This window comes from Acomys minous, assembly GCF_964271855.1.
Source record: "Acomys minous genome assembly, chromosome: 6".
In the NCBI taxonomy this organism is placed as follows: Eukaryota; Metazoa; Chordata; class Mammalia; order Rodentia; family Muridae; genus Acomys; species Acomys minous.
In genome coordinates, this window is record NC_140487.1 from 124,808,982 (window position 1) to 124,828,621 (window position 19,640).

General features: G+C 52.1%; 1 protein-coding gene across 12 annotated transcripts in view; it reads right to left on the reverse strand.

Moving 5' to 3' along the window:
* The window catches only part of CAMTA1 (calmodulin binding transcription activator 1), an 838,283-nt gene that overhangs the window by 234,570 nt on the left and 584,073 nt on the right, over positions 1-19,640 (reverse strand). For all 12 annotated transcript variants that reach the window (XM_084784667.1, XM_084784663.1, XM_084784662.1 and 9 more), the window contains one exon: positions 7,723-7,794. In XM_084784667.1, the coding sequence (XP_084640793.1) occupies positions 7,723-7,794 (72 nt within the window). The remainder of the gene's footprint in view (positions 1-7,722; positions 7,795-19,640) is intronic.

Sequence of the window (19,640 nt, forward strand, 5' to 3'; positions counted from 1 at the left end):
GTCTGGCGCTTTGTGAAGCACAATCACACAGTTTCCCCTCTGCTCAGAAGAAGATTAGGATATTACGGACAGGATGTCAGCTCAAGATTACATGAGGAGGATAATTAGACAAAAGCCTGCATTATAAGCCATCTAGCTGGGAAATTAAGCCGCTTTGGCATTCTCCTCGCCTTTGGAGGGTATTCTGCAAAGGGGGCGGGGCAGGAATTGTTTGGCCTGATAGATAAAGATAGTGACCAAACTGTAGAGCCCATTGTTCTCGCCTTTATGTTAAAAGCGATTGCTTAGCCAAGCTGACACCACACACCACAGAGACACAAACCCTTCTGCGGACCCGAGGATTAAGAGACTGACACGTTGTGGATAATAAGACTAATTAATAATTCCCCTCTACAAGGGATGCAGTCCTGGCAGCCTCGTCCCGTCTCTGCCTTCCAGCGCGCCCAGGCTGCCCTGTTCTTCCAGGGCTGTAGAACAAAAGAGAGTTTGTGTGCCGGGATAAGGGACACTGTGCTTCGGTCACAGTGGGACACACAGTGAAGGAGGCCTGGGTGTGTGAGGGGAACAGAAGATCAGATGACAGGACGCAGAGGCTCAGGCTCACACGACTACAGGAGGAATCCTTGCCCAAGGCTGTGGACCAAGCCTGGCTCTGGGGCCTATGACCAAGCCGTGACATCCGAGAGGTGTTAAATTTCACCCACGGAGAGACAGTCTCTTAGGGGCTGCCCCTGACAACACCTACCCACCCAATCTGCTGGGGCTAAAAGCCCTGGCAGTGGTCAGCCTGCCAAGCAGGGTAGGACTTTTGCAGGTCTGACCTCTGTCCATTCTCATAGTGAGGCTTTAATGCCTGTACGCATGCAGACACGCACAAACGCACGCACACACATGCACACCCCACATTCAAGTCCCTCAGCCAGAGTTCCAGGCTAGCAAGAGTAGACGTGAATTCACACTTGGCTGGTCTCAAGCCCAGATCCCAGTAGGCTGTCCTGGCCCCAGTACCCTTCTTTGTCCACTTGGTGGTAGCAGAGCGCCCCGTGACTTCAGAGGGCTCTGGCCACGCCATCAACCTTGGCAAGCTGAAATCTGCAAAGTGAAGGTGAGGCTGGCCACTACCCCCTGAGCACCACCCACGAAAAGGGAACTGTAGAAAGAGCCAGCCAGCCATTCCCATATCTTCTGTCCCCAGAGGAAAGGATCTGTATGAGGGAAACAGAAAATGCCCAGCGACGTTCCTCGGAGAGGATAATAGCTGGCTTTGGGAGCCTGCCATATTTTCTGGAAGCTTCTTTAGGTGGGCACAGCCATGGCCTTGGCATCATAAATTGCAATCAAGCAAAGACATCTAAGGAGCAAATGCTACCCACTCTGATGTGCAGCTTTGGCCTGGGTCCTGAAATCTTAATGGAATTGAGCTTTTTTCCCTCTTTCTTTCTTTTCTTCTCTTTCTTTCTTTTTTCTTTTTTCCTTTTTTACATAGTACCATAAATTCCTGGTGTCTACCTAATCTCCTGATCACGATATTCAAGGGACATTAAATAGAGAAAGATGGGAAAGCTGCTCATTAGAATAAAGCCAGGGTAAGAAGGCATCTCGGGACAATGGCTCTGCTAGCATGACTCTGCCCGTCCTTTCCCATCTGCCGTGTGCAAACTCTCTATCCTGGCTTCCCAGGCAAAGCTCACTAGGTGATTTATCCTCTCAGTCTCAGTTTGAGTTAGCTACCCCGGACTGTAATCTTCCAGACTGAATGGGACCTCTCTCCCCTTGGCAACAGTCTCTCCTGCTGCGGCTCCTCACTTTCCCCACAGTCCACCCCTGCATCGCTGGTTGTAGCCTTCTCCTACAGTGCACCTTCTGGCCTGAGGGCGCTTGTCCTTCCTGTAGACCCAGCCTTTCTCCCTAAGCAGGGACACCATAGCTGGAGGCTCCTCGAGGTGAGCTGATGTCTGGTTTGGCACTAGTATGCCTCCAGGGCACCAAGTTGAGACCTGCTGGTGGCTGGCTTAAGCATGTACTGGATGCTCTCCCAAACTCACACCTACAGAGTGGTAATAGCAATGTACCAGCCCTCAAGAGGACCACAAAGTGCTCAGAAGCACAAGGCCTGTGGTGATGAATGAGGTTATTAGCACTGATGATGGTGGTGATGATCATGATGATGGTGACAATGATGATGGTGATGATGATGATGGTGGTGAGGATGGTGATGGTGGTGATGGTGATGGTGGTGATGGTGATGATGATGATGGTGATAATGGTGATGATGATGATGGTGATGATGATGATGGTGGTGAGGATGGTGATGGTGGTGATGGTGATGGTGGTGATGGTGATGGTGGTGATGATGACGGTGATGATGATGACAGTGATGATGATGGTGGTGATGATGATGATGGGATGGTGGTGATGGAGGCTACTGCTAATATGGGTGGCCCTGGAGAAGCCCTCATGGAAGTGTCATTGTTTCTGTTTGCAGAGATGGGATACTGCTCTGCTACCCAGGTTGGCCTTGAACACTGCCTGCTCTCTATCGACCATCTTCTATCAGCCTCCAGAGTGCCGGGACGACAGGCCTCAGTTGCACACAGTGGCTTTGCTCTGGCACCATGCCCAGGCCCCTCCTTGCCTGATCTGCTGTGATTCGGAAGCAGAGATGGTGAATCCCAGGACGCTTAGCTATATTTTCTCCCAAACCTCCTGGCTTGGGTTGACATACCAAGCTGGTCACTTCTTTAAGCCTCTTCCCAGGCAGACTTGGGCAAGGCATGCGGATCTTGGAACTTTAAGCATTCATGCTAGCCCCTACCTTACTACTGCAGAATACATTTGTCAAACCCACTGACCACTGGGCACAGGCCCACACCTGCCTTGTGTTGAAAGGGCATTGAGGGTACCCTTCCCACCCCGTTTTCTTCACCTTTCAACTCTGGACTCACATCCTCTTCCAGAAAGCCTTCCTAGACCACCCAGCCCATTGCTATGCTACCCCAGCATTCCTTGTCTGGACCAACCTCCATGACTTGAATCTGTAATGTCCCCAGAGGCCATGTGCTAAAGTTATGGTCCCCAGGCTGTGGCACTGTCAGAAGGTGGCAGAAACTTAGGGAGATGAAGCCCATGGGAGGTCACCGGGAGCATACATATTAGGACCTTAGCCCCCCATTTTTTCTCCCAGCTTCTATGAGGTGGGCAGTTTCATTCTAAGCCATGACATCATGTCTACCTCATACCCTAGTAGCCAGGCACAGGCACCTCTGAAACCATGAACCAGGATAAACCTTTTTTCCTTATAAGATGGCTATGCTGGGCATTTTACCATAACAATACCCCGTCACTCCCCACCTGTACTAGCTATTTTTAGTGTTAGCCGAGCCTAGTGGGTGGAAAGGAAGCATGTGATGATGGAGCCTCACAATGAGGCAGAGAGGATGACCATTGGAAACCTTGGCATCTTGCATCGTTCTGCCCCTGGTGGCTGAGTGATTGAAGAGCCTCTCCCTGGTGACAAGGAGCAAGGAGTGAAAAGAAATGAGTTGACTGCCTGCCAGCTTTGGGGGTACAGCTGCTGGTCCTCAGAGTGACCAGGTAATAACGGGACCCAGCTCCTGGGACTCAGAATACAGTGCTCTTCCCCAGGTGTGGGTCCTAGACCTTGGAGTTGAGATGCCAGCTCTTCTTTAGTGAACTGGGAGCCTTATACCCTGCGCTATGCTCTCTGATGCCTAGGGTCCATCTTCCCACAAGCCTTTGTGTATTGCAGGGCTGTGCTGAGCCAGGAAGGATCCCCACGGCCTCTGCCCCAGGGCTGGAATGAACAGTCTAGCAGCTATGTGGAGGCACCCCCCCCACCCCCGCCTTATGTGTAGAAAACATTCATTAAGCATTTTAGCGAACAATGGCAAAGAGAAAAACACTCATTAGAAGCAGAAACGATTTGCAAAGAAGCCAGCAGTCTGCTGGGAAGCACAGCCAGGAATGGGGCACATTCTCAGGGAGAGCCGTGCTCAAAGACATGGATAGTGGAGGCCAAGGAGCCTGAGGCCCGAGGGCCCGGATGGGGAGACCCTTTCTGTTTGACTCTGTTTCATCCCTTGGCACTGTCTCTTGCCCTAGCAAGGATCAGTCCTGGGAGCTGCGGTCACAGCCATGTCAGGCAGTGGGAGCAGAGGCAGGATGATCACTGCTCTGCCTGTACCCGACTTGCGTGTGACTCTAGGCCTTTCCCTTGTTCCCTGTGGACTCACTAAGTGACCCACTTAGAAAACACGAGTAATCAAGTTCACTGGAGCTGGGGGTCCCCGACGGCTGTGACGCACAAGCTGAGGGTGTGAGCGCCAAGGCAGTGTGTGTGGTACCTGCAGAGGTGGTCTTCTCTGGGTTATCTGGGATCTCAGGGTCTGGATGGCTAGAGAGGTGGATGGGGTTCAGCATATCTGGATCCACAGTGGCTTGCAGCCTGGGATGCTGTCTTGGGCATAAGTGGCCGCGCCCTGAAGCGCCTCCGAGATGCCCAGGGTCTTGCATAGTGTTGACACCTGTTAGTCACGGTAGTGACCTTATGTACCCGTGAGCTAGCGAGGTTTCAGTGCCCAATTTCTAGGGTTCATGCACTTGTGTCTTGGGTCTGGCTAGGTTTCAGTGCCCAAATTCTAGGGCTCATGTATTTGTGTCTTGGGTTTGACTAGAGCAGAACTTTCACTAGCAACAAAGAAGGGGAATATGACTCATACAAACGGACAGAAAGCAGCAGCCACCCCCCCAAAGAAACCCAGGTGGGTCAAAAATTCTAACTCCATATGACTCAATTTCACCTGCTGAGTCTTGGCGCTGGCCCCATGCTCTTGGCCACTGGCTTTCAGGCTTGCCCAGTGATGCCCTCTGGGGGCATTTTGTTCAGTTAAGCTGTGACCTTTAGGATGTGTTGGCTCTTCCCCTGCTGTAGTCAAGGCTCTGAGCTCAGCACTGAGGAATGCAGGTGGGGAGCTCCTCTCTTGGGGAGCTACCCCCACCAACCCTTTCCCATGGAACTTGGTGTTGGAGAAAAACCTGGACCAAATTACAGCTGTGCTAGTGTCTCACAGTGTCTTCTTTAACACGGGAGAAATTATGTCTGAGCACAATGTCGCTGTCCTGGTGTTGTAGCATTTTAGAACGACTTACCCTGAGCAGCACCAGCTGCCGTTGGAGCTCCCAGCTCGGAGCGGGCAGGGCACGCCTTGCACTAATTGCCTTGGCTTAAGCTTCCTAATTTCTTGTCATCCAGCCTGACCAGGGGAGGGGAACCTCAGCCTGGGCACCCCATCCCCAGGGATTCCACTGGCGGCTTGATCTGGGTATAGCCCTGTGCTCTTACCTGATCACACAGTAGGAGCAAGAGTTGTGTTCGAGAGCCCAGAGGTGAGGGGTCGGGGTGACAATTCTCCCTGGCATGGGATGACAAAATGAAGAAGCTCTAGAGCGGCCATGCTGGCCACGCTGATCCTGCCACAGTGGCCTTTGGCGGAGGGTAGGGGAATCCAGCTTCCTGTCAGCTGGAGTGTGACAAGCTAGACACAAGCACATGAATCACCCCAGGCGTGTCTCCTGCGGCTGGAGGCCAGGCCGCAGAAGCAGTGGGGGTGAGTGGGCAGAGGAAAGGCAGGACTTTCCCTCTTGCTGCAGGGGCATCTGGAAGCCACCAGAATGCACCGACGGAGAAGGGAGCTCAGCTTTCCTGCTGCCCAAAGGTGTCTGCTTCCAGCAGAGGAAGTTTAGTGGGATTCAAAAGCCACGAGGGTGTGATGGACTGAGAGGACGCAGTGGAGGCAGATGAGGAGGAGGAGGAGGAGGAGGAGGAGGAGGAAGAGGAGGAGGAAGAGGAGGAAGAGGAGGAGGAGGAGGAGGCTATCCTTAAGGAAGAGGTATTTACACTGCCAGCAGGAAGCCAGGAAGTGGGGGGCTAATCTGTTAGGAGTCCTGGCCTGGTGTGGCACAGAGGATGAGGTAATGATGCATTCTAATGAGGGGTGTAAACACACACACACACACACACACACACACACACACACAGTGTCACAGCAGCCAGGGACAGGAGCCTGGAAACCTAGGAAGACATTTCCAAACGCCGCAGGATTCTTGGAATACATGGCATTTCTGGAGCTCAGCATCTGATCCAGGGACCCACAATCACGATCTAGCCAGGCCAGAGCGCTACCCTCGGAGTAGAGGCCTCCCACACTCCGCTGCCACTTTGCAAGTGATAAAACTCTCACTCAATGGCTTAGTATCTTTAGAGCAATTTCTATTAACCAAAGTAGCACTCCATGGCCATGTAAAACACCTTGAAAAAGACACAGCTCTGAGAAATTGGAAAAACAGACACTTCTACATCAGCCTCCAAGGGACACAGAAACAGGACAACTGACAATGGAGGCTGGTGTGAGGGAAGCATCAACTCTGTAGATCAGCAATATTTTGATTGGTCACTCTCTAATGAACGTGCTGAGCCTCAGGCAATTATTTCCAGGGACTGAGGGAGAACAGAAGGGCTGATGGCTACAGCTGGGAGACCAGGGTGGTAGGGCCCTGACAAAGGCCTTGGCCTCCCTATCCAGATAGCTCCAAGCCCTGTGGACACCACCCAGACTATCTTCCCCAGAAGAAGTGGCCTCTATGTACCTGGTGCTCTTTGAGGCTCCTTTCTTTCTGCACACTTGGCATGAGGCTTGAAGCTTGCTTTCCTCTGCCAGTTTCCTCCCAACCAGGCCCCTCAGGTCCCTCAGGCAAACAACCCTCACGTGCTGCTCAGTTTGAACAGAAGTAAATACAGAGAGTGGGGCCACAGCCATGAGAAGCCCAGGTAGAAATTCCTGGACAGGCAACGTTGTAAATAAGGCGATTGGTGACAGGCCCACTGGGCTGGGTCCTACAAAGAGAATTTGCATAGCAGATAGCTTGGAAAGAGACCCAGACCGCTGGACAGAACCTTGTCATCCGTCACAACCACGTCCTCTCCTCAGCTTCTAGTAAAAAGGCTAGGTAGCCTCTGTTTAGATCCACTGTGCTAGCACCACGGACAGAAGCTGTCTCTCCAGCACCATGGACAGAGGCTGCCACCGTACACCGCAGACACAAGCTGCTTATCCAGAACCACAGAGGCTGTTTAGCCAGCACCATGGACAGAGGCTTCCTGGTTACACCACAGACTTAGCTATTTCATCCATAATCACAGACAGAGGCTGTCTACTCAGCTCCACGGACACATGCTACCTTCCAGGAGTATGGCAGATGCTCCCACACCACTGTCTTCTTTAAGGCAGGCATCACAAATCAATCACAGAACTCCTTCCCAAGCTGGGAAGATCTACTTCTCCCCAGCAGGCACCCCAGTCAATCCCACAGTACCTACAACATCCCTGGAAGCATGTTTCCCACATGTATCTTTTGACCATTTTTTTTATCTTCACCAAAAGAAAGCCAGGGACTCTACTCTCTTCCCTCTGGAGAAGCAAGGTGTACCCCAGCCACCAGCTCCCCCCCTCCTTTCTGGAACCTCACAACCAGACCCATCAGCAAACCAGCTTTGGCACACACCGCTGAAAACTAGGAAAGCGCACCAGGGCTCTCAACCCGAACTCGCTGTCACGCACGGGAGCCCCACGCCCCCTCAGCACCCTCCACGGACCCCTTCCCAAGCACCGGAGACGCAAGAAGAATCCAGTCCCAGCCACCTACCTGAAGGAGCCAGTAGCACCTCCGGTGGAAAGTGGGGATGATGGAAGAATGAACATAGCAGCCGTACAAGCACTAGGGAGAGAGGAAAAACGAGAGTTCAGTTGGAAAGAGGGAAGGAAGGAAGGAAGGAAGACAGTGCAACAGAGAGGAGCAAGAAGGGCCACGCCACAGTTGGCAGACCTGGGGAGACTGAGGTGCAGGAGGGTGGACTCCAGGGACATAGGGTCTAAGATGGCTTGTGGGACATGCCAGCGGGGATGTAGGCAGCTGGCAGTGTACCCCGCGGGGGAGCGGAGGCACCAGAGAACTCAGAACTGCCAGGCAGAACCCAGGGACTGAAATTATGCTGTTGATTGTTACAGCCTAGGCTGAGATCCTTCAGCAGGGTGCATCTATAGAGGTGGGGGTGGGGGGACCACCTGCTCCATGTGCTACTTTTACCTTGTATTTGTTTGTTTGCTTCTTGTATTTACTGCTGATAGATTTGGCTGCAGAGTGGAGGATGGGGGGGGGGTCACTCAGGTTCAGGGCTGAGCTGGGAGGGAGGTCAGTTCTTGGGCCACCCAGGCGGAGCTGACTGGTGGGTGGGCTGCTTTGCAGCCCCTGTTTCTGGATTGGGGGGTGGTTAGCTGATATGTACACAGAGCTTGGCTCTCAAAGGGTGAGCCTGCTGGTGAGAAGGGAAGGGACCCAAGGTGGCGTGTCAGGACCCTCTGTAAATCTGCAGGGGAGACAAAGACGTCCGGCCACAGACAGCTCACCAGTTTGGCAAGGGCTGTCTCAGGGTGCTTAGCAATAGGTTCCACCTCAGAGAGTCTGTGCCAAACCCTTCGCTTTTGACCTCCAATCCCAAACTAGTCAACCCTCTTTTTTTTTTTTTTTTTTTGCCATCCTTACAGTTTCTTTGGCTTGTTAAGGCATGGTCCAGAAAGAGTAGAGTGGAGAGAGAAAGAAGAGCTCCCAGGACACGGAGGGACCGTCCCCATAGCCCCCCACAGCAGCACTCCGGGGGAGGAATGGCTGGCAGCTTCCCCCTTGGAGCTTCTGTCACATATTTTTTTTTTAATTCCTCCTACCCCAAGAAAGACCAAGTATAATTTGGCTTGACTCAGAGTCCATTTGAGCCCAGCCTGTCTGATTAGCAGAGTTGAAAGAGAAATCATTTTGGACTCTGGGATTCAGGCTGCAAGAAAATCAGATTTCCAATATGTTAGAACTTTTACAGATCGCTGTCAGCTGGGATTTAAGCCCTGTACAAACCAAACAAACAAAGCGGAAATTAATTTAAGCGATTCCCTTGCAGTTCTTGCCCACAAAATGTATTTATTATTAAGAAGGCAGTATATTCTTCCCTGACTTTCCTGGTTTGCAAGATGCTATGCTTTAGTTTTGAGATTGGGATTTTTTTTTTTATCACCTATTTCTTGCCAGGTTGATTCTTGTTTGGACAATTTTTTTTTTCTGATAGTGTTGGGTTAGTAACGAAGCAAGCAGCTGCCTGTGGCTTTCTGTGATCTCATTTGCTCGTGCGATCCTTGTTTCTCATGGGCAGTTTCTTTGTTTGGCTCATGTCATGAGCCAAATGGAGGGAGATATGGATGGTTGACAAAAGTGTGCCCGCCCCTTTGAAATAAAGGGCTCCTGTTGGCCTCTTCTCACTGTTTACTCCCCTCCAGAGCTGAAATGGACAAGGCTGACTTTTGGCATCACGTCCCTTTCCAGGGCCTTCCTATCCATAGGCCTTTACCTTCTTGAGACCCACATTTAGGGTGTACATTTGCCAAACACCTGATCTACCCAGCCTGTGAAAGTTGGAAAGAAGTGAGCAGGGGCACACTCTCTCCAGCCACCCCAGCCCCTACTGCCAATAACCTGTCTACCCAGAACTGCCTAGAATCACCAGATAAGCAAAATGAAGCTCAAAAGAAAAAAAAAAAACGGATGCACGTCTATCAGGGCTCATGCACTTAAAGTGTGGGGAAGCACAGCCATGCACGCACACTAACAATGTGGGCATTGAGGAGGCGGAGCCCCAGAGCACGGGACTCTGTCGGCCTGTCTGTTACCACCATGACTGTCTTACTGTCTGTCTCTCTGATCAGGGCCTTTGAGACAGGAATCTTTGTAAGGCTTCTGGGTGACACTGAACAACCCCTTCCTATCCAGGACATAGAGTCCCTAACATCTGGTATGGGAAATAATGGGTTGAGTAAATACTGCATTTTCATTTGTGTTACTCAGCAAGATGAGGACTTCAGCACACACATACACACACACACACACACACACACACACACAATGAGATGAGATTCTGGAAAGGCCTGATGTGTTAATGCTCAAAGGGTCTGTTCAGCTTTGATTTTTAAGAGAGCCGCACTTGTTTTTGAGCGATGGATTCTTGTCCTCTCGTGGAAAGGGACAGGAACATGTGCGTAGGAATGTGGTCCTAGCATCAGAGTCACTCAGGAGGGTCTGGCAGGGACACGATGCTGCGTGGGGAGGAGACCTGACTGGGATATCCACCGCTCACAAGCCCGCAGGCTCACTGGGAAATGGCATCCCTGTAATGATTTCTCTCAGTGTGGCCATGAGGGCTGAGGGCTGATATAACAACAGGATGCTTATGTCAGTCTCTGAGCCCTGTAGATGTGCGAACATGCCACAGGCTCTCAGCAGAGACATCTGAGGGGGCTGGGCTGGCTGAGGCAAGAGATGGGTAAGACAGCAACAACAGCGGGGGGGGGGGGGGGGGCGGATCCAGGCTTGAGGATGCGGCGGGACAGGGCTTGAGGAACTATGAAGAGCCGATGGGTGGAGTGTAGAGTGCACTGAACTGGTTAATGTGTGAAGATCACCAAAGGTGACAGCCAGGAGGGGGCGCTGCTCTTTATCTAGGAGCAGTGACAAGTTAAGGAATGTGATGGTCACATCTGTATCTTGGAACCTCACTGTGGCAGCAGTGCAGCCGTAGGACAGGAGTGAAAAGCAGCAAGGGTCCCAGGACAGGTCTGGAGAAGGCAGGGGGCAGGTAGGGCTGAGACAATGGCGTCAGCAGGAAGAAATGGACGCCTTTGCAAGAGTAAGGAAGACATCCAGGTTCTAGGGGCAGGAGGGTGGGTACAGGGTTGTCCCATCCCCTGGGACAGCAGCAAAATGCCAAATGCCTAGAGGGGTGACTCTAGTTTCCTCCTGGGGACGCTGAGGAGCCCATAGGCATCCTGCTCAGGCAAGTGTGTGCGGGGTGAGAGGCGTGTGACCAGTGTGGTGGAGACCGTGTTCAGGATAGGAGGAACACTCAGGATCCTTGATGGGAGGACACAGCAAGCACACGTGAGCTCTGCTGCCCCACTGTGTGCCCCCTGTCCCCTTCACCACCTTGGCCCGTTCGCTCGCCATGACATGTTCTCATCTGGCTTTCCCAGTCTTTTCACTGATCTCCAGTCATTGCCACGCTGATTGGGGAATTAATTGCGGAACATTTCAGAAGGCAATATATCAATCCATCCCTTCACCCGCTCAACCAAAAGCAATCAGCTTCGCCTGTAGTGATTTGTGCTGTGATTTCATCAGGCTGCAGGGCTTTCCCTGGGCCTTCCCAGGAGGAACTTTACATCTGGGGGGGGGGGCTGGGACGTAGTTGGAAAGAGCTCTCTATCCAGGTCTGTACACGCATGTGTGTGTGTCCATGTGGGGGAGTGTGTGTGTGTGCGTGTGAATGTGCATGTGGTTGTATGTGTGTGTAAGTGTGTGTACATGTGTGAGCACGTATGTGTGTATGACTGTGTGCGTGTGAGTGTGTGACTATGTGTGTGCATCCATGTGGTTGAGTGAGAGTGTTGTGGCCTCACGCTTCTGTGTACATAAACCCAGACGTAGAAAGACATGCACTGCGGTTCTCTCACATTAGGATCCCATTGTTGAATTTTTATATGTGTATTTATATGGGACCAAGTATGAGCAGAGGCCGGGAAACTGGAGAGGAGAATACAGAGGCTTTGGAGAGGAGCTTTATCACAGAGCACATGGGACACAGAAATGAAAGGGGAGATCCTGGGCTAGAGGAGTGAAATTAGGGACAGGGGCGGGGATCAGGGAGAGGAGAAAGTGAGGGTAGGGAGCAACCAAGACTAAGTATGTATGAAAATACCCAAGGAAACCTGCTGCTTTGTATGCTAATTGCAAAACAAATATGTGTGTTGGGGGTGGAGACACACAAAGAGAGATAGAGACAGACAGACAGACAGACAGACAGACAGACAGACAGACACACACACACACACACACACACAGAGAGAGAGAGAGAGAGAGAGAGAGAGAGAGAGAGAGAGAGAGACAGACAGACAGACAGACAGACAGAGAGACAGAGAGAGACAGAGACAGAAACAGAGACTGAGAGAGACAGAAACAGAGAGTAAACCACTAGATGCCCCCAGGAAAGCCACCCTTCAGTAGAAGTAGCCCTCAGAAGAGCCACATTTGGGGGTCAGGGTCCAGCAGCTTCTCTCTAACACTCCCGGGCATCAGAGCCCCCTCTTAAGTGACACAACAGTTTGTACTTTTAAATGAAAGATGGAGTAACAGAGACACCAGCAGCAAAGGCCAGCTGCTCCAAAGTAAATGTGTCAGTCAGTCAGTCACCTAGAGCAACAGGTGCGTTGGCGGGGCAGACTCCAGCAGGGCTCCCTGTTGCCTTGGTGTGCCAAAGGCAGCGCTCACACTATTGGTTAGGATGGTGAGGTAAGGAAGAAACTGTGGGGAGCCCTCCTCCAACTTTCTCTCTGCCATTCTGCTTGTTTCTGTCTGTCTGTCCATCTGTCTCCGTCTCTGTCATGTCTGTCTGTGTCTCTGTCTCTGTTTCTCTGTGTCTGTCTGTCTGTCTGTCTGTCTGTCTGTCTGTCTGTCTGTCTCTCTCTCTCTCTCTCTCTCTCTCTCTCTCTCTCTCTCTCTCTCTCTCTCACACACACACACACACACACACGTCTCACTGTTTCTTTTCATCTCACAGGTGCATACACACCTCCAGCTCTTCCTCTTGGCTTCCAGCTTCCCAGGTTCCCTAACCCGGCAGTCGGGGCCGAGCCCCCGTGGCCCTGCTCTCTCTCCCGGAGAGCACTGACTCACAGTGCCCAGCTGCCTGAGCATCCCTGGTGCAGGCCTGCTCTCGCTGGGGGTGGCTCTGAGGCAAGCTGCCTTCCTTTTACTGCTGTAGCTCCCACAGCTCAGCTTCTGCAGGAAGCGAGTCTACCCCCAGCCACCTACCAGGGTCCCTGGACAGGGGAGTCTGTGTTCTCTGTGAGGACCATAAGAAGCATGGGAATTTCCCAGAGGGGACGGCACACACCTTCTTGCTGTGGGTTCACGTTCTACCCTTTTGCCTCTCACAGGGGCTGGCAAACTTCCTGGCCAGGGCCAGGTCTGGATAGTAAGCGTTCTTAGCTATTTTTTAGCTCTGAAAGTATGACCACTAACTAGTATTTCTACTCAGTCCTTCTCTGCGGGGCCAAAGCAGCCTTAGGGGACAGGTCTACGCATGGATATGGCTTCTCCTAATGAGATATTGAAATGTGAGTTTTACGTGATTTTCGCATCTCATAAGTGTTATTGTTTCTTTCAATAAAAAAAAAAGGTTGACAAAATGTAAAACTCACAGTTGGCTCTTAGGCTGTTTGAAGACAAGGCCTGAGCCAGATGTGGCCTGTCAGCCAGACCTCACTGATCCCGGACCCATCAGATAGGGCAACACAGGCCTTACACGGTCCTTCAAAAAGTTCCCTAAATACAGCAGGTACTCTGTGATCTCCTCAACTCTCACATACCATGACTGTCTATCTAAGCAAGGCCAGGAAGGGGCCACAACAGCATGGGCACACAGAAACCACAGAATGAACACGTGACTAATGTGAGGGGCGGGGCACGTGTCTGAGTTGCACGTGGATTGTTTCTTCCCTGACTCTGGGCACATGTGGCTCTTCCCCCTTGGAAGAATCCTTCACCTCCGTAGAAGAAACACCCCTCACACTGTTTTCTGAGACCCACCTCCCACAGGGAGGCAGCAGATAGGGAGCCCCCGCATCCTCCAAGCAGCAGTTTGCTACTGACTTTCCTTTCCTGGAAAGCATCAGCCACCTGTTATCCTAGGGTGTGGTACACAACACACTCCATTTAGAGAAGTCCGGGCATTAGGAGTGAGGGCATGGGGAGGAGTTGAAACATCTGTCCTTCCCAAGCCAGCAGGAAGGCTTCCCGGAGCTTCCTGCACCTGCCCCAGAAGAGCTGGCCCACACCCTGAAGCATCCGGATCTCCACAGAGAGATGCTATTCAACATGACAGCTATGTGAATCCTTTACATGAAGCAAAGTGCGCGTTTCAGCTCTTCAGTCACAATAGTGACACGCGGTGTTGTGGTTAGCCTTGAATGTGAGGGCGGGGTTTAGATTCACCCTGGAAACCAACCTCTGGCTGGGCATGTATGTAAGGGAGTTTCTAGAGGGTTAATTTGGGCGGGAGGACCCACCTTGAATGGGGGCAGAGCCATCCCAAGGGCTGAGACCTAGGCTGAGAGGAAGGAGAAAGCCAGCCAGCTGAGCACCAGAATTCAATGGTCTCTACCTCCTGTGGACACAACTTCACCAGTGGCTCTAAGCTCCCCATCATGGCAGACTGCACCCCCTGACACTGTGACTCGGCTCTTCCTCCTTATGCTGCGTTTGTTGGATATCTTGTCACAGCAATAGGAAAAGTCGCTAATAGGCCAAGACCTTGGAGGGTAGAATTCTAAGCACCAAGATATGGGGGCTTTGGGAGCAAGGATGCGAGGGAACTGAAATGTCTGAAGGCCATCATTCCGCCAAGGCCAGCAGGACTTAATCAGTGACGGTTGCCAGAACCTTCTGGACCCTGTCCCAGGAGGACTTGCTCCTTAAAGCCAATCTCTAAAGCAGGGATAATACCTGCTGTGTCCTCAGACCAGGGCCTGTGCCAGCAAATCTCATCTGTAATCCTCTTGCAAGGGGAGGGCACCTCTGTGAACATCCCTGCCGAGATCACAGCAGCCAGGACGCCTGCCAGGGCTGAGATCTGTCTGTAGCTGCTGCAGTGGCCTCCATGCTCCTCAGAGGCATAGCCAGGAGGAGCTCTGCTTGGCTCCCCTCTCTCCTGTGTGCACCGGCTGGGGCAGGGAACTGTCTCCACAAAGGCACTCGGATTCTCTGTGTAACTGGTTTAATTCTCTTACTTGTATCTGATGTATACATGACCAAGACAAATGGTTTTAAAATGTACCTCAGTGCAGAGGTGATGGGAGGGAAGAGATGACAGAAGGGAAGGGAGAACCCCTCTGGGGGGTAGCAGCTTAATCTTGAGGAAGTAAGGGGGAGGTGCACACCCAGGTGAGGGCTATCCACACCCTCCCTGGGCAAGCAAACCTGGACTAAGATGTACAAGGAAAGGAAAGATGACCTCAGGGAGATTGTACTGCTGTCCTCTCCAGAACCCCATCCTGCCACATCCCCTAAGTTCCTGGCAGGGAGTGCACTCCAATACACGAGAGAGCCCGGGGCTAATCGCTAAGTTCTCAGAGTGGATGAAATGTGGTCCTTCCATGTTGAAGGTCGACAGAGTCACCTGAGAGGAAGGGACGCCTGTGTTGAGATAAGAAGGGTGAAGAGGAGGTGCCCTGGGAGGTGACAGATGGAAGAGACCGGGATGGGCAGGCAGCAGTGGCCTCCTAAGCAGCGGGCTCTGGGCAGGCAGGGATGCTAGGGTCCTTCCTGGGTCTCTTCTCTGAATACTATGTGTGGGAGCTCGGAGGCAGAGTCTGTATTTTAGACTGTCCCATGGAAGCCCCTCGTTAAAATCCAGGGCCAGCTGGGCATGGTGGCGCACTCCTTTAATCCCAGCACTTGGGAGGCAGAGGCAAGCGGATCGCTGTGAGTTCGAGGCCAGCCTGGTCTACAAAGTGAGTCTAGGACAGCCAAGGCTACACAGAGAAACCCTGTCTTGGGGGAAAAAAACCCAGGCCAGTGTGTCAACAGATAACCTTGTGGGTGAAGCAAACGCCCATGCTCGCTATGATTCTACCTCTCTCCACTGGCGAGGGCTCTCAGTCAACTGCGGGCAGCTCTGAGGACCGAGGGTCCAAGAGGTGTCTCCCCAGCATCTGTACCTCATTTCCCCAGTTCTTCTGGACAGCCTATGTGGCAGAGGGTGAGAGCTCCTTGGCTCTAGCTGTGACCCAAGAGGCAGGAGAGTCTCTCTTGTTTCTACACTTGGGGTGAAAGCACCAAGGAAGGTCTCGCCCTCCCTGGGTAGTGACCCTAACTCCAGGGATGTGTATGGGGGGACAGGAGGAGCCTATGAACTCGCCTGAAGCTTGTAGGGACAATGCTGAGGAACAAGCCAGGTGCCGATGTCTGCCAGGCACAAAGGTACAGAGGCTCCAAGGTGGGGTCAAGGACAGTCTTTTCCTGATGAAGATTTGACATATTAGGGAAAAGATATCCCCACCAAAGAGCAGTTTTCCAGAAGCTTCTAGATCCCCCTAGCCATAGCAGCTGCATATCAAGGCATAGAAGGAGGGAAACAGGTACCCTGAAAGCTGAGGCTGATCCACGGTGCCGCAGGGAGAGCCTGTGTGGGCCAAGTGGAGGGTGACACATAGTCCTGTAACTGCACAGACGCATCTTTGAGGGGGTCCAATGCCTAGACAGGCGTAATGGCCTGCCTGCGGTCATGTGGTGCCTTAGGGACCTGACAAAGCTTTGCCTCTCTTTGGAAGCCATTGTGTTCTCTTATTCAGCCAGCCACACCCAGCTGCTTCTCACTGGTGCCATAGGAAAGAAGTCAGGTCTTCCACAGGACCTGGCTTTGTCACATGCAAAGGTGATGGGTTCCCTGGGTTGGCTCCTAGGACTGTCCTTGGTGAGGGATTTGGTTCGTATTAATTTAAGAGTAGCCCAAATAATCCAATTCGAATGCTGCTTGCAAGTGCACTGAGACTAGTAAGTTGTTAAATAGTGAATTGCTTTAAAATGAGTCTGAGCTAAGTAGATTGCAGGCTGACTTGGAATGTGTGTGTGTGTGTGTGTGTGTGTGTGTGTGTGTGTATGTATGTGTATGCGTGCATGTGAGTGTGTGTGTGTGTGTGTGTGTGACAGCACAGACCAAGGCTCCTACTATGTTCCTCTCCTAAGACCACCACAACAGTGTCTCCTCACATGGCCCGTGTTTCTGCCACACTGAGCACTGGAGCCAGTCAGTGAAAGGCCACCGACAGTCTTTAGTAGCCAAAGCAGATGCCAGGTGGCTCAGCAATCAGAGGATCTCTCCCCAGATCAATCCCTGCACACTGGACTTTCTTTGGGGACTTAGAGGGGGTTATTGAGCAGGAGTTTAACATCTGCTGAAATATCGTCTTGCTGGGCTCCAAAGGATGCCTCCTGCGGCACATAGTGGCTTCTTCTCTTTTGGCATCAGGGCAGTCCTGTCTTTTCATGATCTCAGTCTGGTCTTTAGGCCAATTAACTGAGCATCGCTGTACTGGGTATAGGAAACCTGGGAAGATGGGGATGGCTGGCCTTATAGGGACCTTTCTGCAATCTTTGAAAGAAGGGCAGTGAGATTTTTTTTTCTCTCACAGATGTGGCCACTGAGGCTTTCCTTGGGTAAGGTAGCAGAGATGTCACAGCTGAACTCTGGACTCTGTTCAGATCCGCAGAGACTGTGGGAACTCTGAGACACAGGATCTGGTCCACACCATAGAGGGAAGAATACTTGCGGACCAGGTGGCCCAGCCCAGTTGTGAAGCTTAGGTCGGCCATGGAGATAGAAGGCTGTGTGGGGGCAGCACGTCTCAAAGCTCCGCCCATCATGGGAAACATGAGAAGGAAAAGACAGGGAGCCTCGTCTCTTCTTGGGACATGCAACTCTGAGGGAAAGCCTGTTGGCCCGAGTCCACACAAACTGCAGATACTCCAGGCCCCTACATGGGCAGGTCTCAGGGTAGGAGCAAGCAGAGAAGCTAAGGGAAACATCAGAGGGTGAGGGCTCACTGTGGACCCCGGGGTCTCCTGGCAGCGAGCATGTGCTGCTAGTCTCTAGGCAGAGGGCACCTGCTGTCTCCCACCCCTTGGCTTCAAAGTCCCCGCGCCCCTCCATGGTCATCTCAGTGAGGCGCAGAAATCTCCACAGAATGTTCTAGAACACTTCTCTAGCAGGGCCCTTTTGGGGGAGTGGGAACCCAAAGAGAAATGAAGGGCAGAGTGGGGAGCTGGGGGAAGCAGCAGTGGGGCAGACTGTCCTGTCCCAGGGTTGCTGGCACAGAAGGGCACAGCACAGTCCTGAACCTGGTCCCAGCCCCAGCGGGACCTCCCTCCCTCACCTGGGCTCCCACCCACAGGAGACTGCGCATGTGCAGAAAAGCCAGCAAAGCTCTGCCAGCCTAAGCACCACATGAGGAAGAGTGCAATAAAGATTAAATGAAGTTTTAGATAAGAAGGCATAAAAATCATGTTCAAAGATATAAATAAAATTCCCAGAGCTCTGGCTTTATTGTGCCGGGGAGGGGTGGTTTCCAAGATTAATAAATTAATGGGCATAAAATAGAGTAATGGCTAAAAAACTGATAATAAGGTAAATTTGGATGTGCGGCGGGCACTGATACCAGCTGTGAAGATCTGGTCAGGGATGGTGAGGCCACGATGGGTGTGCACATCCGTCCAGAGGTCATCTTGCCCCTACAGTCTTGCTTCTGCCACTCTGCCTCCTTCTGGGCCTGAAGTGCAGGTACTTAGGCACCCTCACGTGTACCTTCTCCAACTCTCTGGGGGATCGTCTGCCAGGATCTGTCACCCCCAGCCCTGGCCCACTTGCTCTGGGGAGCCAGATGGACGCTGGAGGCACCAGTCCTGGCACACGGATGGGTCTTTGGACCCAATAGGGTCACCTCCCCTTGTGGGTGTGCCAGGCTGCCTGGCCCTGCTTGTCCTGTGTCCTCGGGTGTGTGTGTGTGTGTGTGTGTGTGTGTGTGTGTGTGTGTGTGTGTGTGTTCTCATTCAGCTGTCTCCCACCACAGGAGTTGGTTCCTCTAAGCCAATTTCAATATAGTCTTGCCATTTCTATTACAAATACTTCCAAAGCTACAAGACATAAATAATAAATAAATGAAGTGAAATTTCCTTTTTCTCATCAAAGTGTATTGCTCAGACTCATTTCTTGTAGCCTTGTCAAGTGGTTGGAACTGATCTTGACTGCGCCAGCGGTTTGTATTGATGACAGCTAGACACAGTCCCTCCCCACTCCTCCTTCCTTCCCTCCCTGGATATGAAGCTTTCCACTCTTTATTCGTCCTGCCTGCACTACGTGTCCAGGGCTTTCTCATGGAGACAATGGATTCCCACAGGCCCTTCCTGGGCTGCCATTCCCGCTGCCAACATCCCCTGAGGGTCCTGCACATTTAGACAAAGGATGACTAGAGAGACGGAGAACTGCTGTCAAAAGTGCGGTTGTCAGAGGTGGCCAACGGAATGCCACAGTCTAGGCTGTCAGTGGCCATTCTAAACGAGGAGGGGGGAGCCCAAAGTGGTGACTGGGATTGGCGCCCTCTGCAGGTAGGCCCAGGAACTGCATCTGCTAAACACCTGTGACACTCCAGGTACCAAGGCACACCTTGGCCACACAGCTGCACCCAGGCAGGAGTCTGGGAAGGAATTCTTACTTAAAACAGGTCATGAGGCTTTGTTTGTGAAGAAGGTGGGGGAAATGCCAGGCCAGACTGTGGCTATGTTAATGCGAGGCTGGGCTCCCTGCCAAGACATTAAGCAGGAGTCGAATTCCTCAAACCAGCTTTAATCAGCAGATTTTTAAGGTTAGAATTACTCTCTCCTCTCAAGGCTTGCCAAGGTTAATTCTGGCCTGAGCA